Here is a 26417-nt window from a genome sequence, read left to right as displayed (position 1 = left end):
CAAAAAATTTAAAGATTTTTGAGATGATGATAGTTGAGGATTTAATTAAGCACAGGGTCATGCTGAGGGGGTGGGGCTGTCTAACTACAGGACCTGGCCCTCCTTGTGGTTGTATAGACCCACACTGCTTCTCTTCAACTAAGATCAAACTAATGGGAAAATGTGAGTTACAGAGTCAGATGAAGACTAAGAATGGTATTGCTTTTATTTCTAATAACAGAGATGGAAGAAACGATGTAACACCATTAAGGAGTTGTTTCATTTTATAAATATTTACCGAGTGCCTCTTATATGCCCAATACTGTGATAGGAGCTGAGGATATACTGGAAAACACAACAGACCATGCACTATTGTGGACCATACACTACCCACGTGGAAAACAGATAATAAATTTTAAAAAGGAATAAATAAATATCATTGATTATGGACTTTTTAGATCACATTGAAGCCACTAGACTGGGCCCTTATTGGGAAAGAAAAGACAGAGGACATTACTTGTAGTGGTCAAGGAGGGCCTCTTTGTGGTGTTACCTAACGTAAGGCTTTTGAGCACTGCATTTGGAGAGAAAGAGCGAATTCTAGCTTCTTCACTTACTAGTTATGGGATTTGGGGCAACATCATGTAACTGTCTTCTGATTCAGCATCCTTATGTAAAATGAGAATAGCAATAGTATAAACCTTATAAGGTCATGTGAAAATTAAATTAAGTGAATTAGGTGCTGTTTTTCATGTTAAAGATAAATAATGGATTTTCCAGCCTAGGAGGAATCATTCTTGCAGAGAGCTATGAGGAGAATCCCTGACTGAAGAAATAATAATTGGAAATGCTCTGGGGTATTTCAAGAACCAGCCAGAGGCCACTGTGCAGGGTGTAGTGCACAGGAGAGACACAGGGCTATGGAAGGGAGCGTGGGGGCGGGGGGAAGGGGCCAGATTTGGAATTAGAAAGCTAATTTCCTACACAAAAGATAATGACTGATACCAATTCACATACCTTGTAAACCAAATAGACTCATTTATTTGAATCAGAAAACATATCAGAAACAGCTAAAGCTAGCTGGCTTCCCATCTGTTTTCCTTTAAGGGCTGATTGCAAATGATTTTTTCCAATGCATGAGTGGAACAGTCACCAAAAGAAATAACTTAGTAACACTGAAAAAAACCACACCCAAATCTCTGACACAGAGTGTTACATTTCTAATGCAACACAAAAGCCACCTGCAAAGCCTAAAACAGGCTCCAATGCACTTCTAGGAATGAACATGAAGTTTTGTCACCATTTTATTGTCCCCTCCTTCACATTCAGGTCACTGCCATCACGGACACATACTTCTGCAGCCCATGAGACATAAACAGAGCACAATCTCTTTACCAGATAAACCAAATTCGTTATCAATAATCAAAAGCTAGCCAAATTCCACATACCACTGATGGCTTGCATGTTTCATCAAAGAAGAAATCTAGGGAGAGGAAAAAAAAGCCAAAACCCCAGAGGATAAGTTAAGAAAAACAATTCTACCTTGGGCAGCTAACTCTTTCCACCGTTCTTTGTTCTGCTGGATGATGTCCACCAGGTTGTTTTTGAAGCTCTGTAGGTCCACGCTTGTAAGGGAGTAGTCTGGGGAATAGGTTCCATCGTTCATGGTGCCTTTCATATTTGATCGTCTAAACAAATCAACGCTGTGAACAAAATAAAGATGCTGAGGCTAATAATTACAACCAGAAAAAAAATAAATAAAAAGCCCAGAAAACACCAAGATCAAGATAAGAAATGAGGGAGCAAAGCCTGGAACACTTTACAAAAACAACTGCAGACACAGAATGGCAGGTGTTCAGGCCCAGTGTGGAGCATGCATCAGAGATGCTCACGTCCCTCCTTTTTCCTCTCATGGAGAGGGCCGGGACTCTGGCTGGAAGTCCCTGGGTGGGTCAAGGACCCCCAGAGCAGCATGGGGTGGTGAGGCCCTGGTTAGAATAGTGGAAACTTGAGGTGAGCTGACTCAGTGGAGAGTCCACTGGTCAACATTACTTAAAGGGGCACGATTCTGGAGCCCTGAGGGGGATTAATCTGAATCTTTCTCAGGTAGAACATTTCCTCAGTGCCCTCACTGGGGCAACATGTAGGGAACCTGCTGATGTGCCATTAGCAAAGTTGCATGCTCAGATGGGTAAGAATTTAGCATGATTAGTTTGCAACTGGAAGCTTTAAATAATATGCCTTAACAAATTTATCTATGAAAAATGCTCACCTTGAAATCCTGTAAGTGATTGTATATATAATGGATGTTACTGTTACATGTTAGACGCAGCTGTTGTACCCACATCAGCTATAAGCCTTCTTTCGGTATAGGCATCTCCCCAGATGCACAAGTGGGTTGTAACGGATTTGCTTGTAAGCAAACTGACACTACTATATATGTTAATATTCAAGGCATAATACATACATTTGCATGAAAATTGAGATATTTTCATTCTCCTGCGTATTGAATACTCTAATATTCCTTAGTAGTTTTATGTATTTTGTAGCGGACATCAAGTAATTTCAAAGGCAGATGCAATATCATATCTAGCCACTAGGTGGCAATACTACCTAACAATTCTTTAAAGATGGCCTGCCCTTCTGTAAAACATAGTAGGATAATCTTAAGTGAAAGGTTATTAAACAGCACAAAGATTAAAAAAAAAAAAAAAGATGCAATAAAGGAGAAAATATCAAACCTGCTTGCCCCATAGGAAGAAGTGTCTGTTTTTGAGGCTTCCTCTATAAGAGGAGTAATAATTTTCTCTGTTGAGTCTGTCAGAAGAGAAAATGTTGGCTCTACTATGAAATCAATGAAACCTATAAAAACAAACAAACAAAAGATAGTTTGAAATATTACATATCTTGAATTCTAAAATCTGTAATAATGAAGAGTCTGACGCACCTGGTAGAGATAGTATAATAGTTCTATAGCTCTAAAAAAATAATCTCCCAATAGTGGAAGTGATAGTTTTAAGCCTGATAACTCGTGTATATCGGCTTTCCTATTTAATACTCAGTTTTATACTCTTGTTAAGAATTCAATTCTAACCAGAGTGAATATAATTTCCTCTCAGTGAGAGGGATCATTACTTTTCTGAAAGATCTCCACTTGCTTGTTGAATTTATTATTCATCAACAAAAAAATAATACCTAAGCTCCAAATAAACAAAATAATTGAAGTTTTTTTCTCAGGCCACAGGAAGGCAACTGCTTTTTCCCCTCTTACTGTATCAGTCAGAGCTTTCTGCCAGTGTGTTAATATTTCAGATTGCTGTTTGTTATTCTCTGGATGTAAAGTGTTAGTTCACAGCATGTGGGCGTGTTCTGTCAAATCAGTGAAGAGAACAGTAACATCTCTGGAAGACAGCATTATTCCCACCACCTTGAGTTGTCAGGATGAATAAAGACTTTAAATTTAAAGTACTCATCAAGATAGAACATGACATACAGAGAGAAGGGGGCACTGTCCTCCAGGGAGCCCTACCCCCCTAGTGTTTAGATGGAGGAGGAGACAACCTATTGTACACTCTGTATACACATACTCATTACGCGTCCCTGGAGAGGTGGGCCACTGGAAATCGAGCTTGTGGCCTCACACACACCTGCGAGCTATGGATGGTCATCTGAATATAAGAGGAAACTGGAGGGAGGCTTTTTAAGTGATACTGTGCCCAGAAATATCTACCCATCAGATACCAATAATTCACATTTCAAGTAATTGGATTAGTAATATTATGTATTAGGGTGCCTTTTTTTTTAAGAGGGAGAGAAGGTGGGGGAGGGGCAGAGGGAGAAACAGAATCCCAAGCAGGCTCCACCGGGCTGGAGTCCACAGGGGCTCAGTCTCACAACCCTGAAATCATGGCCGCAGCCAAAACCAAGCCCCCCAGGCACCGCTAAGGTGCATTTTTAACTCAAGAAAACTTCAATAGTTTTATGTTTTGATTGATGCCTTCGACTCAAAGCAATGTTAATTGGCCACCAGTGTGCTACTTCCAGTTCTGTCTGTGGTTTTAAATGCCTGGGATATGGAGACTTGCAAATGATCTATCACCTCCACTAACAGGGTAGCAATTTATATTCTAGCAACAAGCCTCAGAAACCTCCTTTCTTTCCAGCTTGCGAGGAGGGGCTTAGCCTGCCACCCTCACACCTGCTAAACAATGGTAGGCACCTGTGTTAAGCTAGAAAAATAGCTTTTGGAATTTGGATGGGAAGGGGCAAAGGTCAGAGCAAGAAGGTTTCTGACAGTTGACAGGGGCTCTGTAGGACTTGGTGCTGAAGCAGCTAGAGAGGTTAGGAGGCAATCCTTATGTTTATTAATCTTACAGTTCAGTGATGAAGATGCTGACTCTGGGAATAACTATTACAAATATTTGGACCAGGCATCATAGCTACATAGTTTTAAGAATGGGCTGAACTTGCTGGGTAATCTACTTATATCAAAAGAATTTTTTTTTTTTCCTGAAGGAATATAAGCTACTATTTTAAATATATGTTGCAAACTTAGTGATAACAACAGATATACTGATATTTTCATTGAATTGTCCTACACACAAAGGATTAAATTACAGATTACAATCGTCAGAAACAAAACACAAAAAATGTTGTCTCTTACACAAGAAGAAAGTCCATTATTTGTAAAAGGGTTACAAATCAAGTAACAATTACATTTACTAATATTCCTTGACTGAATTCGTTTTGTGAGACCTTTTTCAGAAGTCTTATCATTTAGCACCATACAGATCCGTCTAAAGATCAACTTTATTATGAATAAGAAGTGAGGTTTTCATGGTTGTTGCCCTTTTGACAACATGGTTTATCATTTGAAAACTGGCTCGCACACACCCACCCTCCATAACCATTATTCTTAAGCAGTACCTATTTGTGACTGGGCCACCATCGTTGATTTCCGATCACAAAGTGGGGAAAATGGAAGTCCTAATTCAGCTTCTTTATCTCCCTGTCAAAGAAAAGCTCATTAGTACAGACTTGGGTTGGAGATGCTTAGATAATGAGCAGTCTAGATAAAAAGTCTAAAAAAAGCCATAGCTTTATTGTAATTGGCACTGTGTTTTTATTTAATTTTTATAAAAGCAAAGGGATAGTGCAAGTTGATGTAATTTTACTCAGTCTCCTTTTGAGCACATAATATGTTGCTGAAGGGGAAAAAATGGGCATTTTCAGCACATGGAGACGCTGCTTTGGCATCACAACCCTGTTACTGTGAAGAGACAAACCTTTGCTCTTTGGAAATTACCGCACTTGCCAGAAAATAGTCATCTCTGTGTGTTATTTGGCATTTAATTAACAATCAAGCTCGTGGATTTTCATGCTTTTTTTCTCCCCCCAGGCCAAGTACATCACAGATCTTCAATATAAAGACTTCATGATTGTACCGCTTTTTGAAATTAAAAGTATATAAACATTTTGAAACGTCTTTCTATTAATTAACCAATTTTAATTGAATCTTCCACAGCAAATAGTGAAGAGTATCTTCAACATTCTTACATTCCGTGTGCGTCATTTTATTTTATTATATTCTCAGAAAATTGAAATGTCAATGATTTTTATTATTTGATCTTACCTATGGTAGGTTAATTGAGCACATATATTAAAGAGTTCCATTTATGTGTGGGTTCAACATCACAAGAACTGATTCAGTTTTCATCTCCTAAAATAAAGGTGGCTGCTCTGGGCAAAACGTTCTCTTCACAAGATTTATCAAACATCAAACATAGGTTCTTTCCTAAGCATTCAAGGGTATGTGCTTACAAAAGAAAGCTACTTCCACTTGTTTCTCTTCACATCAATTTTCTGGTATTTGAAAGAATGCCTCAGACTCTATTTTCTCCTAAGCTATTGGCTGTATATCTTCATGGACTCCACTGGCTTTGTGTAAGATCACAATTTAGGACACACGGTCAGGTTCTGAAATCAGAAGACAAAAGGGAGGGGCCTTCACTTTTGCTTTGCTGTGGAGCCCACATAACAATGGCGTGCTAGTCTGAGGAATTCCAAGTTCCCACTCGCTCTGTGTCCTTGAACCACTTTCCTCATGATCTTTACAACATCGCGTCAGTATGTTTTATGGGTTTTACAGTTTTTCATTGACAATGTTGTCTGGTGCACTTCCTCTAAACCATTCCTCTGATTATAAGGAGCAGAAAGTTTGAAATCAGAATTGTTTGGAGGAAAATCTAGATATGGTCAGCAGAGAAGTAGGCAAAGTAGTTGCAAATGGCTATATTTTATTATGGCATGACTTAGAGAAAATAGGGAGTAGAATTTCCATGACCTCCTTCAGCAGCTGTGCTCCTTCCTTAGAGGATAACAACACCCATTCCATTTGGAATTAATATTAACATCCAGCTTAAGGGAAAGAGGACAAGGAATTATTAGTGCCATCAGCATTGGAACTACAAGATATACATTTGAGTCCCTGCTGTCCGACGGTTTCTCTCTGTTACTTCAGATGTATCACAACCCTTGCGAAAATGAATTCTCCTCATATGTTACCTCACTTGGTAATTGTGGTTAACTCCTATCAGGAATGAAGATATCCTAGTATCTGTCTAGTAGGATTATCGTCCAGTTATCTAAGTTATGTGAAGCCTAATACTTGGAAAATAGTCATCAAATATTAGCATATAAGAACCATACTTCATATAGGTAAAGTGGATTGAGAGTACACTACCCATGATGAGGAGTGAGTACTGCACAGAATTGTTGAATCACTATATTGTACACCTGAAGATAATATAACATTGTATGTTAAATCTACCGGGACCAAAATTTTAAAAAAAGAACCATACTTCATCATAGCAAAGATACAGAGCTGTGAGGTATTTATGATGTCTAATGGATGGTGTTAAACCTCAGGAAAAAGGATTGGTTGAATCGAGCATGTGGCAGAGAGGCATTTCCTGCCACCCCCCACCCTCCGTTTTCTAGCAGGGAATGGACCTGACAGGAATTCTGCTTTGGAAGATTGATTTGTCAGCAGTGTGGGGGATGATGAGAAGTGAATCGAAGATGACTCTTGGCTTCACACCTGAACGAATAGGAGTCTTTGGTGCCACAAAGAGAAGTGAGACAATATGAATGAGGGCTGGATTTGAAAACTATTATGGATTTGATTTTTAGCATATTGAGAATAAGGTACAAGAATAACATCGCTGTTTATGTTAAAATATAAATATTTTAGTGTTAAAATAGAAATAAATCTCCTCATGGACTTGGTGCGAAATGTGATACTGGAGATACTTATGTGATCTATGTGGGTACAACTGATTGGCTTTACTGATCAGGGGGCTGCTGTTTTGTATTTAATAGCTATATTTTTATACTATATGACAGAGGTCCTTTGTTCTAAAAATGATAATTTGGGCCTGAAGAAGACATTGTGATGAATCACCTTCCATGAGCTAAATTTTATAGAAGGCTAGATGGCAACATTCTCATATAGGACTTAGGCATTTGACAGATATATGTAGGATTCACCTTCCTATATTTGGAGTGAAAATTTTATATTCTATTTGCTTCTTATATTCCACAATGGAATCGGGATATTAAATTTCCACTGCTAAAGCACACTGAATGCTAAAGCACATTAATTATTTAATTTATTTATAAATATTTAAAATGTTATTCTGTAGGGTGAATTAAAGGCCATGAGTGCAGGATTAGTAGGGGGCCTTATAGCCAGACTCAGAAGGCACCATAAACAAAATAGGACAAGGAGGGGGGTAAGATATGTAAAGGAGAGGGAAAGATATGTAAAGAGAAAGTTGGATTCCCTGAGTATAAATTTGACAAACTTTGTAATTTTCCTCTTTGTATCCCTGAATAGGGAACATTTACTTTCCATCAAGATGAAATCTGGGGTCAAGGCAATAGGCACTGCAAAAGTCAACTAGTTTTTCCTGGAAGATGTACTTTCATTTGAGGGCATTGCCTTCAGGAGGCCAAAAATGTACTTTCAAAAAAATAAGTAAAATACTGCATATAATAGATTTTGGTACATTGACTTTTACAGTGATTGGAGAAAAAATATAGGGTCCTAAGGACACCAAACAATAAATTAATCAAGGCCACTCGATGCTGCTCCTGGATCCCTGCATCTCTTCTTGGGGATGAGTCTGCAGTTAGGGAAGGAGAGAAAGTGACCCCAGCAACATGGAAACCCCAGGCAGCCTGCAGTGCTTGGGCTCCTGCCTGTCTTGGCAATTCCCTTGGAGGTTGTTGAGATTTCTTCTCTGAAAGGCCGCAACAAAGACCAATAATTATTTTTATGCTTTCCTAACAGTGTGAAATGCTCTGATCACTGTCAATAGGATGTCAACTCCATGACTTACTGGCACCTTTTTTTCTTTTCTGCATTTTATCTGAAGCCAAGGCAATTTCTATAGCTTTCCAGAATTGAAGGAGATAGAAAAGGGTAAAGTATAGAAATCCTGAGAAACCTTTTGCATTGAAACCTAAATTTTAATCACAGAAGCCATACCACCAATAAACATACAGGAAGCTCCTGACCGTAGACCTGGGGTCCACTCTAAGGTCAAGGGTGAATTCTAGGGATCACTAATTCTATAGGGGAATTTAATAGAGGAGAGGAGAAGAAGCAATAGTTTAGCCCTCTTGGGACAACTTACTTAAGGGATTTAAGCCACCTAATTATCTTCTTTCCTTCTAAAAATGATCCTTCTAAATTCTAGAAAGCCACCAAAGCTGTCTAAAAATTTAATAAATTTAATAAAAATTTAATAATTATTACAGCTAACATATTTACTTTCAACAAAATTTATGATATGGTATAAATGTATTTTGTGAGTTATATTTTGTAGAACATTAGTACCTCTCGTATAATACTTGCATGTCTCTTAAAACTATGAGATTTGATTTTTACATTTCAAGTTATTATCCTGGCTCATAGCAAGTGTTCTTTATAGTGAAGAATTTTTTTTGGTTGTGTCTGAATTTTTGATCCCAAGATCCTTGGCTGAGAATGCACTAACTAAGTACATTTTTATTACTGTGGGAAATACAATCTATTTTGAAATGACACACTTCAGCAATGCTGAAGAACATAAGGGGCCTGACGATATACGATTTAAAATAAATAAAATAATTATTTTTCCTTCCCTCTCCAAAAAATTGCATTCCCAGTCATTTGTTTGACAAGGTAATACTTATTGGTAAATGGAGATTTTACATAAATATCATTTTTTAAAATGTGTCACAAAACAACCAGTTGAAAAAGAGAAAATTCACTTAGTTATTGGGTTCATATAGTATGACGCATGAGCAAATTTTAATGGCAGGAAGTAGTTCTTCTAACTTTATTTGTAGTAATTCCTTATTATCTTGCCAAACTAATATGTTTGTTTAAGGAGAGAATAAAAAGCAAAAACCTGTTTTCCTGTACTAATGCTTTTTCCTGGGCCAGTCCCTCTACCTCTGATCTCTGTCACATCAGTCATACTTGAAATGAAAGGAGCATCTCCCGAATTCACACATTACAGTCAGAGGGCAGAGGCACCCGTGTTGATCTGTATCAGCACTTGAGGAGAGGACATTAGCTCTATTGACGAATATCACAATCATGCTGTGAAACATGCTTTGGAGATGAGGACCTGCTTTGTCGTCAGTTGCTTACTGAAGATGGAAATAGGTTTCTCATGGCTGCAAAATCTAGATACAATTCTGATTGTCTCAGGCTACAGTTTCTTATGGATTTAGAAGGTACACTTAAAAGTAGCTATGCAGGTGGTGGGTATTATAGAGGGCACAGATTGCATGGAGCACTGGGTGTGGTGAAAAAATAATGAATACTGTTTTTCTGAAAATAAATAAATTGAAAAAATTAAAAAAAAAAAAGAAACCTAAAAAAAAAAATTCCATGCCAAAGAAGTTTGGAAAATGCTATAAGCTATAATGACTCTAAGACTTTCATATTACCTTATTAAAAAACATTTGAGAATTCTAAAAAAAAAAAAAGTAGCTATGTCAAGAGTTGGGGTGACATTGATGAATTTTAAAGGATGGTAGAGATAGTTTGGTCTACCTTAGTTTGTCTTCCAGAAATACATTGTGTTTTAAAAATTCTTAATATTGATTTAAGCCCTTTTGTTAGATAAAATAAACTTAGTGGACAAATTAATAAGAAAGTGACTTAGAAGTCAACACATCCCAAAATTCCTCTGCATTTCTCTGAAACAGTAAATCACACATGTGTATATATGTATGTACATGTACCTACATGTATATATGTATATGTGTATATTTACATGTGTACACACAGATCCACACACCTCCAAAGGGCTACAGTATGGGATATGACAACGAACAAGAGTCCTGTGAGATTCATTTAGTTAATTGAATGTATCGAAACATTTTAGCTATTCGCAGCAATGTCATATGTTAACATAAGTCTCATAAAGATAAGCTTGTTTTGCTTGTGAACATGTTTGTTGGTAGTACAAACTCACTTGTTTTGACCTTTGTCTGTTTTGCTATATTTCTTTCTGAAGGGGATTTGAAAGTCACTTACTTTTAGAAGTCCAGAGATGAGAAATATAAGATTCTATTATTAAAAGCTTAAGTCCTAAATCAACTTATTATGATCTGAAAGGAATTTCAGAGTTGAAGGGAAGAGGGGAATGCTAGTAGAGACAATTTGATTTTATAATAGCCCATATTAACATATATGCTTTACTTTCCTTTGAGCTGTAAGTGTTTTACATTCAGGTCACTCAAGCAAAGACTGAAAAAAGTCATTTCTGAACATTCTGGGATGATAAAAATGCCTATCATTGCCCATTAAGAATATTGTAAAAACAAACAAACAAACAAACCCCCCACAAACCTGACCCTTTCTTATTCTAACACAGTCTGAAAAATGCAGATCATAAAAACATTCCAAATATCATGATGCTATACCTATTCTAAGACTTGACCTTTTGTGTTGTGTGCATTTTAATCTCTACTTAGATGTCTGAGTCACTGTTTATCAGGTGCTGAGAATGACAGAATTGCTCAATAGCCATATGAAACAGTTTCCCTCTACCTGGATTTCAGATATCAAAAATCAGTGCATGCTGGAAGCTTCATTATTAATACTAGTAACCTTTCTAGAAAAATCAAGAATATATTGAACTTCAAAAACACCTGGACTTGATTTCCTTAAATTCATTAATCTCATGGTTCTGTAAGGTATTCTTTGTCTTGTTTGAAATCAATAAAAGACAGCGATAATAAAAGTCATGATACTATTTAGATATCAGTAATCTTCAAAAGTCTCTGGAGTTTATTAGAGACTTTTCTTAACACTGTTCTTTTTTTAAAGCTCAAGTTATTGATGAAGCACCTTTATTCTGACATATTCTTTTTTAAGTCAAGGAAAAACTTAATGCACAAATCTTAAAAGCATAAATTATGAACATATTTGTATAATTAACAATTAGTATATAAAACATTTCCATCACCTCCAGAAGTTCCCTTAGCTTTTTCCAGTGAATCTCACCTCCTATAGACACCCATTATTCAAATTTCAGTCACCAGAGATTAAATTTGTTAATTTTGAACTTCATATAAATGGAATCATACAGTATTTATTTTTTGAAATTTATCCTGGTTTGTATCATTAGTTCATTTTTAATTGTTGCATGGTATTCCACTGTATGACTATTCCATTTCTATTTCTGATGTTAAATTGAACTGTTTCTAATATTGTGCCATCACAAGTAATAAGTAGTATTATTATGACTACTCCACATCTGGTGGGCATAAGAACCAATTTTTCTGAGTTATACATCTGTGGGTGGACATGCTGCATCAGAGGGGAGATTAAGTTTCAATTTAGTGAATTGTAATCTTCAGATGAGTTGTAATGATTTATACTTCTGCTAGCAATGCCTGACACTGATTATACTTCCACCAGCAATTCCTGGACTTCCAACTGGGGTCCAGTTGTTCCACATCCTCAATAATGCTTAGTATTTTCAGTCCTTTTAATTCTAGCTATTATGATGGGGATGTAGAGGTATCTCATTATGCTTTAATATGCAATTCTTTGATAACCAATGATAACGAGAGTACTTGTATGTGTTTATCACTCATTTGTGTATTTTCTTTTATGAGGTGTCTGATCAAATTAGACTAAATTTTTAAAAATTTTACTTTTTTATTAAAAAAATTTGTAAGATTTGTAGGAGTTCCTTATATAATCTGTGAACAAGCTCTTGGACAGATATTTGTAGTACAAATATTTTTCTCACTCTATGGCTTGCCTTAATGGTATTTTAGGAAGAGAAAACGCTTTAAAATTCGCTCTTGTCCACTTTACCAATTTTTTTTTCTTTTATAGGCAGTACTTCTTGTGTCCTCTCTAAGAAATATTTGACTACTCCCAAGGTTAGAGATATTCTAAGTTTTCCTCTAGAACATTTAGAGTCAGATTTTATATAAGGCTGGGGTCAAACTTGAATTAATATTTGTATAAGGGACAAGATTCCTTTTTTCCCATATATTTAGTAAGTATCATTTCATTGTTATTTACAAACTTTCCTTTCTCCATTTAACTGTTTTGTTGTTTTTATAGAAAATCAAACAACCATATAAGTATGGGATCACTATTCTGTTTTATTGATCTATTTGCCTGTTTACATGTTAATAACACACTACTTTGATGACTCTAGCTTTCTACTAAGTCATGTGATAAGGAGGAATAAATATTCCAATTTTCTGTCTTTTTCAAAGTTGTTTTGGCCATTTTTAGATTCCTACATTTCCATGTTGATTTCAGGATCGGCTTTCTTTCAACTGCTACAAAGAAGTCTGTTACAATTATTTTTTAATTTTGAATTTTTTATTAACATATAATGTATTATTGGCCCCAGGGGTACAGTTCTGTGAATAGCCAGGTTTACACTCTTCACAGCACTCACCATAGCACATTCCCTCTGTTACAATTTTTTATAAAAATTATCCTAAGTATATTAATCAATTTTGGAAGAATTGACATCTTAACATGTTAATCCATTAATGTGGTATACCTTCCAATCTACATAGATAGGTCTTTTTATTTTTTAAAGATTTTATTTATTTACTTGACAGAGAGAGAGATCACAAGTAGGCAGAGAGAGAGAGGGAAGCAGGCTCCCCACTGAGTGGAGAGCCCGATGCAGGGCTCGATCCCAGGACCCTGAGACCATGACCCGAGCCGAAGGCAGAGGCCCAACCAACCGAGCCACCCAGGCGCCCCCATAGATAGGTCTTTAAAAGTCTTCTTTCAACAATCTCCTGTGGTTCTCAGTGTTTAGATTTTATATGTATTTAATTAAATATATTCCCAAGTATATTATATTTTTATGATATTATAAATCATATTGTATTGAAATTTTTATTTCCAAGTTGTTTGATGTCAGCATACAGAACTACAATTGATCCTACAAATTTGTTGAAATTATTTATCAGTTCCAGTAGCTTTTTAAAGATTCCTTAAAATTTTCTTTGTAGAAGCTTATGTTTCTGCAAATAAAGACAGTTCTTTTTATTTCTATCCAATCTATACTTAATTTTCTTCTATGTATTTTAATGGCTAGAAATTCAAATGCCATGTTGAAAGGATTGGTAAGAGGAGATATCTTGAACTTAGTATGAACGTGTTCAGTATTTCACCAGGAAATATTATGAAAGCTATAGACACTTTTTACCATGTTGAAAGAGGTCCCTTATTTCTAGTTTGCAGAAAGTTTTTGTAATTAATGTCTTTTGAATTTTGTCAAATGCCTTTTATGCATCTATTGATATGACAGTAGGACTCTTTTTTCTTTTAGTACAGTAAATTACTTTAAATGATTTTTTAATATTAAATCAACTCAAGTTATAATATGTACTCTTTTGTTATATCGCTGGATTGGATTTGCTAACATTTAAAGGAATTTTCCACCTAGGTTCATGACAGATATGGGTGTGTAATTTTCTTTACTTGCAAAATCTTTGTCAGGTTTTGTCAGGGTTATACTGATAATTTTCCCTCTTTCTCTGTGTTAAAACTGGAATTATTTTTTTCTGAAAAGCTTGAGAGAACTTACCATCTCTCAACTGAATTGAGAACTGAAAGAGAAAAATTGAAACCATCTAAGTCTGAATTTTTTTTCATAGAAAGAGTTTAAATTACAAGTTCAGTGTTTAAAAATAGGTACATGGATATACAAATTATAATTTTTGTGTGTGTTTATTTTGGTAATTTATATCTTTCAAAGAATTTGACAATTTCTTCTAAGTTGTCAAATGTATTGGCATAAATTGTGGATAATATTTCTTATGATTTGCTATATGTAGGGTCTATAATGATAACATCTCTTTTACTTATAACTTTTTTTTATACTCTTTTTAAATTTGCTGATAATTTTATTATTTTTTCAAAGTACCAACTGTTTTCTTTGTCAATTTTTGCTATTGTCTTATTTCTATTTAATTGATTTCTGCTTTTATATTTGTTACTTCCTTTGATCAACCTTATATTTGTTACTTCCTTTGATTAACTAGGTTTAATTTTCCTAATTCTAGCTTATTTAGGTGGAAGCACAGATGACTGATATATACTTTTGTTTTTTTCTAATATAAGCATTAAAATAAATAAAGATTCCTCTAAGCATTGATTTAGCTGCATCTGACAAAATTTCAATTGTGTTTTCATGATCATTTAAAATAATTAAACATTTTTTAAACCCGAGCAAAGTCATTTATATCTCTTCATACTTCTGGGGTTTTTTTTGTATCTAATATGAGAAGGTCATTCTTAAAGATCTGTAAGTTCTCTTTAGATTTACCATTTTCTGGTTAATATTTGGTTGAGTGCATGAAATTATAATTTTTATTTGACTATAGCACACAGTTGCCTGTAGAACTGGATAGGTTTTAGCATTTGTGGGTTTTTTTTTTTAATCGCAAAATGTATTAAAATATATTTAAACTATTTCTAGTGTGAAAATACTTAAATTTGGAAGATGCTACTCAGTAAGTTTCTCTAGGACTATACAATGCTATTTTAAAGTGAAACCATATATCATAATCATTGACAATGGGAGACAGAAAGCAGAGTCCTCCAAATATAGTAATATATTCAGTCGTCATATGTCTTAGAATAGGTATAATGTCAGTTGGCTATTACTTATAGTATTTTTTATAATTAAACCATAATCATAAGAATAGTGCTTTCTTGAGTTCTTTGAGTTACTATAACAAACTGTCAAACCTGAGAAGGGTCATGGGTACCCCTGAATTTATAACCAGTGGTCAGAAGGGCTGGTGTCCTAGGGCCCTACCTGAGGTTGGCATCTTGAAGTGAAGCCATTCTAATGGAAGACTGAGTCTTTAACTTTGGGAACTGCTGCTAACTCTGGGTGATCAGCATCATAATTGTATTGTGGTACCTTAGGTGGGAATGGAAAAAAACAGGGACACTATTTTTTTTTTAAAGTATCCTTGAGGTAGAGACCACGTCCATTCCCCATGTCCAACCTTGCTTTTTCATATAACAATCTAGTTTTAACTTAGGCACATGTCAACCAAACAAAAAAACTACATTTCTCAGCCTCCCTTGCAACTGTGCATATATGACTAAATTTTAAACAACAAGATGTATACAGCAGTGCTATACAACCTCCCCTTTCCCATTTTATGATGAAAGATATTTGCTATCCCAACTCTAATATTTTATCTTTGAACAGCAGATAATGATGCTAATTTGTTTCTTTTTTTCCTAGGAGTAGCATCAGAGATCCAAGACTTGCCTATCTTTAGAACATATATTATACTACATAGGATTATGAATTATATTTATCTGAAAGACTAATAAATTCTGCTTGAGACCCGAAGAATGTGTTGTGGCCAGTTGATAATAGTCACAAGTCCTGGATTCTGCATTTACAAAGATGCATGTCAATACGTCTAGACACTATTTCCATATTTGCACATATTGTCATAGAAGCACCTGTAGGAAAAACTCCTCCATCAGGGCCATGGTCCAGCGGTGGTGCAGCTGCCAGGATTTGGCTGGGTGGCTGATGTCTGCTGCATGGAGAATCAGGGACATAGTTTTGGCTTTGTCAATCCTGTCAAACCAAGGACATATTTAAATTATCAGAAAAAGTCACCAATTACAGTCTTTTCTGAGTCTAAGCCTATGGAACTTTAACATGATGGAAAAAAATAACCTACCCTTCAGGTTGCTGCAAACTGTTTCTTATATTTTTAATTTGCTGGAAGTGACCTGACATGTCTGTAGACAAAACCATTTCAATCACCAGGTTCCGAAGATCCCTGTGGAGTCATCAAAAGAAGAAAGGTTCATTTGGCTCTTGATGATTCTCAAGTAAAACATTTCCTTAATATTACTGACTAAATTTTATTTTTCTTTATGGATATAAGCACAAAATATGCTACTTTTTAAATGTAAAAGAGCTCACAAACGTTGACATTATTTCATCCTTTAACTCTCGCAGCTTTTGGAAGTTGCCGGGAGAGTGCTCTGTGAATGATGCTGTTTAACATCTCCCCTTCAAGAACTGGATATTCCCCCATGCACAACCACAACTGTCTACTACTCATAATTCCTAATTACTGTCTATCTGAAAGGAACCTGATCAACTTAAAAAAATAATTTTAAATGCAGTATTTGCTATTATTAAAATCACCAATATGTATTCAGGATTTATTCAGTCCAAGCAGTGTGGTAGGTTCTTTTATATGAGGAGGTATTATTATTTCACACCAGAGGAGACTGAGTTTTACCCAGTCACACAGGTAACTGGTAGATGGAAGAGAAAAGATTCAACCCCAAGAGCTCCCACTCCTACAGCTGACACAAGGACCACTTCACTGTGCCAAACTTCTGTAATAAGAACCCCAGAGAAAACGAGATGCCGAAGTAGGTGGGGATTCTTCATTTCAGCTTTTGAAACCCTGACTCTACAATGCATTGTAGACAGAGCTATTGGTACTATTGAAATTTTAATCACATTTTAATCTGAGCTATTCAGTGACATGCATGAATATTTGCACACTAAGCAGGAAAGGCTTGCATGCTCTATAGGTCATAGCTTGCTCAGTACAGATAGAGAAAAAGGTCACTTACACTGGAAATCATATTTTACTTTCATTCTATGGCATGGCCAATAGAATAAGCTAAGTAAAATAAGTAAAATGTGTGGGGTAAAGTTGAATTATAATCTTGTGTCAAAGATATTTAACCTAAAGTTTCTGTGATTGAGTAATTTGTTTTTAAAACAGCCACATATTAGAGGAGCTTGCTGAAATTCAACTGGATTTTTAGATGGGCACTGTGAGAAATCCATATTTTAATTACTATTGACGATATTAGATAGCTTGCTTAGAACACTTTTACCCAAATATTAAAGGAATAGAAGCTAAAAATAGTTAATAAAATTGTGTCTTTTAAAAAGATTTCATTTATTTACTTGAGAGAGAAGAGAGAGCATGCATGCAAGAGAGCATGAGTGGGGTGAGGGGCAGAGGGAGAAACAGACTTCCCACTGAGCAGGGAACCTGATGGGGGTCTCCATCTATTCTAGAACTCCAGGAACATGACCTGAGTGGCAGGAGACACAGCCAACTGAGCCACCCAGGCACCCCTAAGCTATTCTCAATTACATTTTTTTCTCTGAAATTATGAAGAGACCCATATTACAATAGCAACTGAACCAAAATATTCATTTTAACCAGGAAAAATGAGATGAAAGTTTTATGAAATCTATAAAATTTAGCATATTGTACTTTGCATATGAGATGCTAGATATTATCAATAATCAACTAATAATGTATTAATAAGCTAGGCAAAATAGTGCATAAGGGAAATTATTTATTTATGAATCTTCCTTACCAAAATTTTAAAATTATTGCATTTATGGTAACTAAAGTTACTTTAAGAAATAAATAGGTATGCAAACAGAAAGCCTACAAATCTCTAAAAATCTATTCATATTTTAATTTATGGTAACTTGTCAACTTTCTACTACCAAATGTATCCTTTGTAGCTTTTTAGAAACAATGTTGGATCTGTTAAATTCTACAATCCATATGATACTATAGCATTTGTTAAAACATTTCTATAAAAACATTCAATTATGATGATTCTGAGTAGTTATTGTACAGAAATTTATAAAATATTAAACGAATAAATTATTAGAATAATAAAGATGTTAAAGAAAAAAAATAGTAGAAAAAAATCACATCGAAATAGCAACAGAATCAACTTTGAGAAGGAAAATGTTGAATTCAAAGGAATAACAATAAAAATTAATAATATTAAATGATATCTCTGGGAATAACGATCACTGACAAAAAATTAAATACTCTAAATGTAAATAATCATGTCTTGGACCACAGGAAATACCTCCAAACTTATCTCCCTAGCCTACCTTTGCTCTTCTATTCTCCACATAACACAGGCAGTGGTAACTTTAAAATCTTTTTACAATTAGATGCTGGCCTTCTTAGCTGGAAACCCAATTGGGCTCTTGTTTCTTTCTTTTTTTTTTTTTAATTTAATTTTATTTTTTCAGTGTTCCAGAATTCATTGTTTACGCACCACACCCAGTGCTCCATGCAATACGTGCCCTCCTTAATACCCACCACCAGGCTCATCCTGGTGAACCTCCCCATTCCCCTCCCCTGCAAAACCCTCAGTTATTGGACTCTGGGCTATTGTTTCTGGCAGAATAAAATGAAAGGCCTGATCCAGTTTCCCAAAACAAAGTGCCTCCCACCACCCACATGAGATCTGCTTTTATAGTTGCAGAACTGAGCCCGTATTTTTTTTTTTTTACGATAGAGTTTTTTTTTTTAATATAATTTTTTATTTTTTATAAACATATATTTTTATCCCCAGGGGTACAGGTCTGTGAATCACCAGGTTTACACACTTCACAGCACTCACCAAAGCACATACCCTCCCCAATGTCCATAATCCCACCCCCTTCTCCCAAACCCCCTCCCCTCAACAACCCTCAGTTTGTTTTGTGAGATTAAGAGTCACTTATGGTTTGTCTCCCTCCCAATCCCATCTTCTTTCATTTATTCTTCTCGTACCCACTTAAGCCCCCATGTTGAGCCCGTATTTTTAACCCACTGAGCCACTCATGTGCCCCTGTGAGCCTGTATTTTTTACACAGCTTCAAAATGTCTTTGAAAAACCAGAAAGCTTGAGTATTTGGAAAAGTACCTATCAGAAATTCGGGCTTGTTTTAAATCCTGAATTAAGCTTTATTCATTTATCCACTCATTTATTTTGAGGCAGTTCTTTTTTTTTTTTTTTTTTTTTTTTTTTTTTTTTTTTAAAGATTTATTTGACACAGAGAGAGAGAGAGAGAACACAAGTAGGCAGAGCAGCAGAGGGAGAGGGAGAAGCATAGGCTCTCCACTGAGCAGGGAGCCCGATGCGGGCTCAATCCCAGGAGCCTGGGATGATGACCTGAGCCACAGGCAGCGCTTAACCGACTGAGCCACCCAGGCGCCCCATATTTTGAGGCAGTTCTTGATCCCAAGGCACTTCATTTTTTTAACCTTTATTTATTTATTTATTTTTAATGTGTTATGTTTTTTTTTTTTTTAAGATTTTATTTATTTATTTGACACAGAGAGATCACAAGTAGGCAGAGAGGCAGGAAGAGAGAGAGAGGAGGAAGCAGGCTCCCTGCTGAGCAGAGAGCCCGATGCGGGGCTCGATCCCAGGACCCCGAGATCATGACCCGAGCCGAAGGCAGCGGCTTAACCCACTGAGCCACCCAGGCGCCCCTTAATGTGTTATGTTAGTCACCATTTTACCCCTCTGATATTTGAGTGGGAAGCTTTTTGGCCCATCAACTAACTTTCAACAAAATCTTTGTTAAAGCCTTTGTTAAAGGCTTTTTTTTTTTTTTTTAAGAAAGTATAAGTAGGTCTCATTGACTAGTAGGCATATGCAGACATATTTGCACTAATAATTTCTATGTTAATCAGAAATTCATACTCCCAGGGTCCTGGGATCCAGCCCCGCATTGGGCTCTCTGCTCAGCAGGGAGCCTGCTTCCTCCTCTCTCTGCCTGCTTGTGATCTCTGTCAAATAAATAAATAAAATCTTAAAAATATATATATAAAGCTAAACTCCATATATAGAAAAGTAATATATGAAGAAATCCATATTACATTAAGATTTTGAATTTATTTAGGACCACATATTGGTATAATTAAATGGAGCTTCATTACAGAAAGTACATCATTATGTATCCTAAACTACCTGTTGTGTGGTATGCAGTGTTGTGGACTGGCCATGATGTATACAGATGTGGAATTACCCTGGAAAATAGCTCAACTCCAATCAGCAGAGCCTAGCTCCTGAACAACATCTTGTAGGTTCTAGTCCTTTTCACAGTCATCCAGTCAAGGGGAACTTTTGTAATATGAATTTCGTCATTTTAAATTGCATAATTTAAGTTTTTCTTGAAATTAAATTTCATCTGGGCTTCCTTTGAAACTCACCTCCAGTCATCTTTGGACAAATTTATCAAAACATTCATTTCTTCTTCTTGCATAAGTCGATAAGCTGCACTCACATGGTGATTCTCAAGGACAGAGCGATCATTATACAAAAGGGCAACATCTGACCTAAGAATTAAAAACAAAATGTCCAGAAGAGGATTTATTTTAGATTTCATGAGCATTTGCTAAATATACTCAAGTCACAAGATATCTCATCAATAAGAATTCTATAATCAAACACCTATATTTATGGAAGTACTTAGTTTCTTTTTTTAAACCATGCGATAGCTTTAAAAAAATAGACTTTTTTTTTTAGAGCAGTTGTAGGTTCACAGCAAAATTGAGCAGAAGGTATAGAGCTTTGCCATATACCCCCTCACCGTAGATATGTAAAACCACCTCCTCATTATCAATTTCCCACACCAGAGTAGTACACTGGTTATAATTTATAGGTCTACATTGAACGTCATTGTCACCCCAAATCCACAGTTTACATTAGGATTCACTCTTGGTGTTGTACACCCTGGGTCTTTGGACAAATGTACAATGACATGCATCCACCATTATGACATTGCTCTGAGTAGTTTCACTGCCATAGAAATCCTCTGTGCTTAGTCTGTTCATCCTTCCCAAGCCCATAACCCCTGGTAGCCACTGATCTTTTTACTTTTCTCCATAGTTTTGGCTGCTGAAGAATATCATATATTTAAAATCATATAGTATGTAACCCTTTCAGACTGGCTTCTTATACTTAGTAATATGCATGTAAGATTCCTCCATGTCTTTTCATGGCTTGATAACTAAACTCTTTTGAACACCAAGTAATAGTCCATTGTCTAGGTCTATCACAAGTTAACCTTTCACTTACCTAAGGATTTCTCAATTGCTTCCTTATTAATAAAGCTGCTACAAATATCCATGTTCAGGTTTTTGTATAGACATAATTTTTCAGCTCCTTTCAGTAAATACTAAGGAGTGTGATTGCTGGACTGTATGGTAAGAATATGTTTCATTTTCTAACAAACTGCCAGAAATGGCTTCCTAAGTGGCTGTACCATTTTGCTTTCCCACTATAGTGCATGAGAAGTCCAGTGGCCACATATCCTCACCAATAGCTGGTGTCGTCAGTCTTCTAGATTTTAGCCATTATAATAGAGGTGTAGTGATATCTCATTGTTTAAATTTTCATTTCCCTTATGACATATAATGTGGAACACCTTTTCATATGATTTTCCATCTGTATCTCTTCTTTGGTGAGGTGTCTGTTGAAACACAGTTTTAAGTTGGGCCATTTATTATTGTAGAGTTTAAAGAGTTTTTTTGTGTATTTTGCACAACATCCCTTATCAGATAGATCTTTTGCAAATATTTCTCCCCACCTTGTGGATGGTCTAATTACCTTGATATTGTCTTTTACAGAGTATAAGTTTCTAACTTTAATGAAGTCCAGCTTACCAATTAGTTCTTGTGAATTTTGATTTAGTGTTGTATCTAAAAAGGCATTGTCCCATTCAAGATCATCTAGGTTTTTTCTTATGTTGACTTCTAGGAGTTTCATAGTTTTGCATTTTTACATTTAGGTCTATCCATTTTGAGTTAGTTTTTGTGAGGAGAATAAGGTCTATGCCTAGATTTATTTTTTTGCATGTTCATTAGTTTCAGATCCATTTGCTAAAGAGGCTAGACTGTGTTTGGCCTATTGCATTGCCTTTGCTCCTTCATCAAAGATCAGGTAAAAGGTAAAACTACTTTTTATGTGTGTCTATTTCTTGGATCTTTCTTCTGTTCCATTGATCTATTTGTTTATTCTTTGACCAATACCACACCATCTTGACTACTATAGCTTTACAGCAAGTCTTGAAGTTAGATAGTATCAATTCTCCAACTCTGTTCTTCTCTTTCAGTAATGTGTTGGCTATTCTGGGTCTTTTGCCTTTCCATATAAACTTTAAATTTGCTTGTCAACATTCACAAACTACTTTGCTCGAGTTTCATTGGGATTGCTTTGAATCTATACACCAAGTTGAGAAGGACTGACATCTTGACAATACTGAGTCTTCCTACCATGAACATGGAATATCCCTCCATTGATTTAGTTCTTTGAATCTGTCATCAAATTTTTGTAGTTTTCCTGATATACATCTTATACATATTTGTTAGATTTATACCTGAGTATTTTAATTTTTTATGCTATTGTAAGTGATACTGTGATTTTAATTTAAAATTCCACTTTTCACTACTGGTATGTAGGAAAGTGGCCAAATTTTGCATGTTAACCTTATATTCTGCAAACTTGCTATAATTGTTTATCAGTTCTAGGAGCTTTGGGGTCAATTCCTTTGAATTTTCTATTTAGACTATAATGTAACTTGTGAACAAAGACAGTTTTATGCTTTCTTTCCCAATCTTTATGCTTTCTGTCTCCTGTCCTTGCCTTACTGCATTAACTAGGACTTCCACTATGACCATAGTTTTAAAAAGGCAGTGAGAGAAATATCCATGCCTTGTTCCTGACCTTACTGGGAAAGCTTCAAGTTTCTCACTGTTAAGTGTGAGGTTAGTCATCAGGTTTTTTGTAGATCTCCTTTATCAAGTTGAGAAAGGTCTCTTTTATTCCTAGTTTGCTGAGCATTTTTATCATGAATGGTGTTGGATTTTGTCAAATGCCTTTTCTCTATTTTGATATAATTTCATGTTTTTCTTCTTTAGCATGATGATATGATGATTTCCTTAATTCACCAGTTTGGTCATAGTTTGCTTTTAATTATCTTAGTTTCCTTTTAATTATCGTAGTTTGAATATACTTATGTCTTTTCCTTACAATTTGTAATTCAGACACTTGTAAAATAATCTAGATATGCCAGAGAAAAAAAATTACCTGGTATCCTCATTCAAACATTGAATGAATCGAACCCTCTGCTGATGAATCAACCCATTCCAGATAGTTGATTACCAACTATTTTCTATGTCCTTAGACTAAAATTGGTTTGGATGGAGGGTAGAGGGAATGATGAAAATAATTTGATCTATTATGATTTTAGTTTTTTCTCCCTCATAATGTTGTGATTAAACTTGAATATTTAGATCCTACAGCATTAAATTAACTGAAAAAACCTTAAAAAAACCCAAAATCTGAAATGTGTGTTTTACCACCAATTTATAACAAACATTATATTTTAGAGTGATGAACTCATCAAGGAAATTTTTTTGCTTTTCACCTGTCCATATTTTCACATTATTTAAGCAAACAAACTACTTCAAGCAGCATTGTAGAACATAGTGGTCTAGCATAAAGTATGAAATATTTCAAGCATTCTCAGATCTGTATCATGGAGCCCTGGCTTCTTCCTCTGTCCTCTTAGATTGCCAGATCATTTTGCAAGTGTGGAATGGAAGCGGGACCGCTATGTTTAATGTATTAAAATGACACATCCACCCATGTACGTTGCCAAATTGGAGGCAGCAAAAATAGCAAAAGGGAAGTCAAGTTAAAACCTGTGCAACTTAGTTTCCACTTGCTGCTGTGCCCAGACTCTTCGTTTTTCATTCCTTGTGGCAGACATATACTTCATCAGCACTAAAACTGCCTCATTAAGACTTACTGTTTTAGGCTTCTCAGTCAGTAGTACTGGTTACAGAACTGACATTACCACTGAATGTTTACCAAAGAATAGGGAAGGATAAATAAAATAAAGAATTAAAGAAACCTGGTTTTGGTTGCAAGGAACCTATTTGACATCTGTATCTAATAATCTACTAAATAAACTAAGCTTTATAATCCAACATAGGGAAAATGACCTATGAGGTAGAACAATTACTTCATCTTTTATTTCTAGAACTATCATAAAAGTAGAAAAACATATGTAGTTAGCTAATGGTACATAATTCCACAGTAGGTTTTCTTTTAATCCCAATGATGGCCTAAAAATTCTCTAACCAATAATCATAACTCAATATACAGAAAAGTACACCTGCAAACCTTGTTCAAGAGAGAACTGAGTATATCTTGCCCAAGTATCTCCAGAAGTTCACGCAGATCATGGGAAAAACTGACATGTAAATCACATGTCATTTGTATCAGGTGGCCTCAAATCTAGCCAGGGCAGTGTAACTACATGACATGGCTCCAAGTATCACTGTCCTTTACTTTCAGCAGCAAGCAAAGCTATATCTTTGAACTGGATTTAATTGTAGCAAATTACTATGCTTTTGTCTCATAAATCCAATAAGATTCTGATAATACAGCACCATCTTAATGTTTGAGATGGTCTTTGACTGCTAAGAAAAGAACAAAACTCTAAGCAACATTCAGTATCCATGGTAACATGTAGCTCAGTATTTTTACAAAAAAGAAATTATCTCCATTTATTTACACTTTCAAGGATTTCATGAATTATAATGTCTGTATTGAACTCAAATCTAGCATTGCACTATGTTCTAAATTATTTTTTATTTTGCATTATCCAGTATATAGTTTTCTATATTAGAAAAGCATTCTAAATCTAAGTAACAATGAATGATATAAAATACAATAGAATTATTGATACTTTTAACATAAGATCTTATTTTTTTTTGGACAAAATGGAAAGGTGTTAGAGTTTTAAAAGCACATTATATTGTTGTGTTTGTGGTCACCACAACATGTTCATTTAGAGAATTCTCAAATTCTTGCATAATTAATCCTTTAAATTGATCCCAGTAGGCGATTTACAAGAAAATAAACAAAATACCAGACATTTTCTCCCCTTTATTTACAGTTTCTTAATGTAAAATTGGGGGAAAAATGAATTCTTCTTTCTCCCTCTCCTCTTTCTTTACTCTACCTTCTCCTCTTCCACCTCTTCCCTTTTTCTCCATTTCCTTCACCTTTTCTGCAGTCCAGAGCATAAGTAAGTTAGGACCCTTCATCAGTTGTAAACGGACGGTAAGGAGAAAGCTGGAAGTGATGGCCCGACACCACTGCTGGAGAAGGCTAGCCCTTGGCCTTCACTTTTCAGAGTAGAAAAAGCAAGAGGTGTTCATGGATAACCAATCCCTTGCTTCCTTCTCCAATTGCTAAAACTGTGGGGCCCAGCTCAGTAATGAGCTGTGTTTAACTAAAATCTCACTCATTGTGGATTCAGTGGATGTAGAAGGGTCTTTGACAAACAAAAATGATGTGCATGGTCTACCTTCACTTTGATGTTTGACACAAAAATGGAAGAGCTGCCTCTACTCTACAAATGTGTAGGTAATTAATATCCTCTTCCACATGAACAGACCTCCAGGTCTGCCTTTTCCCTTCATGGTCTGTCAATCTCAAAAGCTCTGGGAATAGACAGAATGCCTTCCTGTGTCACATGCATATGGAATATTGTTCACCAATGAAATTGAAAGAGCTATCAAGCCATGAAGAGACACTGAGGAACATTAAATACATATTATTAAGTGAAAGAAACCAGTCTGAGAAGGCTTTATATCACAGTATTTCAACTATATGACATTTTAGAAAAGTCAAAACCACAAGATATTAACAAGACCAGTGGTTACCAGGTGTAAAGGCAGAGAAAGGAAGGGAGGGAGGGAAAGAGGGTGGAAGGAAGGGAGGAATAGATGATGCACAGGAGGTTTTAGGGTAGTGAAACTATTGTGTATGATACCATAATGGTGGATACATGGCATTATACATTTGCAAAATCCATACAATGTGTAACACAAAAACTAAACTCTAATATGTATTATGGGCTTCAGTTAATAATAATGTATCAGTAGTGGTTCATTATAACAAATGTACCATACTGATGCAAGATGTTAGCAACAGGGGAAACTGCTGTGGGGGTGGGGAAAGAGAGTTTATGGGAAATATGTAC

At 35.5% G+C, this 26417-nt stretch overlaps 1 protein-coding gene across 5 annotated transcripts in view; it reads right to left on the bottom strand.

The window, feature by feature from the left end:
- PDE1A (phosphodiesterase 1A) overlaps positions 1 to 26417 on the bottom strand; it is a 340182-nt gene that overhangs the window by 24538 nt on the left and 289227 nt on the right. For all 5 annotated transcript variants that reach the window (XM_045066781.1, XM_045066782.1, XM_045066778.1 and 2 more), the window contains 6 exons: positions 20569 to 20694; positions 16252 to 16353; positions 16025 to 16145; positions 4906 to 4987; positions 2721 to 2841; positions 1522 to 1682 (listed from right to left, as the gene is read on the bottom strand). In XM_045066781.1, coding sequence (XP_044922716.1) covers positions 1522 to 1682; positions 2721 to 2841; positions 4906 to 4987; positions 16025 to 16145; positions 16252 to 16353; positions 20569 to 20694 — 713 coding nt within the window. The remainder of the gene's footprint in view (positions 1 to 1521; positions 1683 to 2720; positions 2842 to 4905; positions 4988 to 16024; positions 16146 to 16251; positions 16354 to 20568; positions 20695 to 26417) is intronic.

The sequence above is a fragment of the Mustela putorius genome, unplaced genomic scaffold, assembly GCF_011764305.1.
Source record: "Mustela putorius furo isolate JIRA1106 unplaced genomic scaffold, ASM1176430v1.1 tig00003869_pilon_pilon_pilon, whole genome shotgun sequence".
Lineage (NCBI taxonomy): Eukaryota > Metazoa > Chordata > Mammalia > Carnivora > Mustelidae > Mustela > Mustela putorius.
Note: the sequence above shows the minus strand (reverse complement) of the source record. Positions and strands in the feature narration are given on the sequence as shown.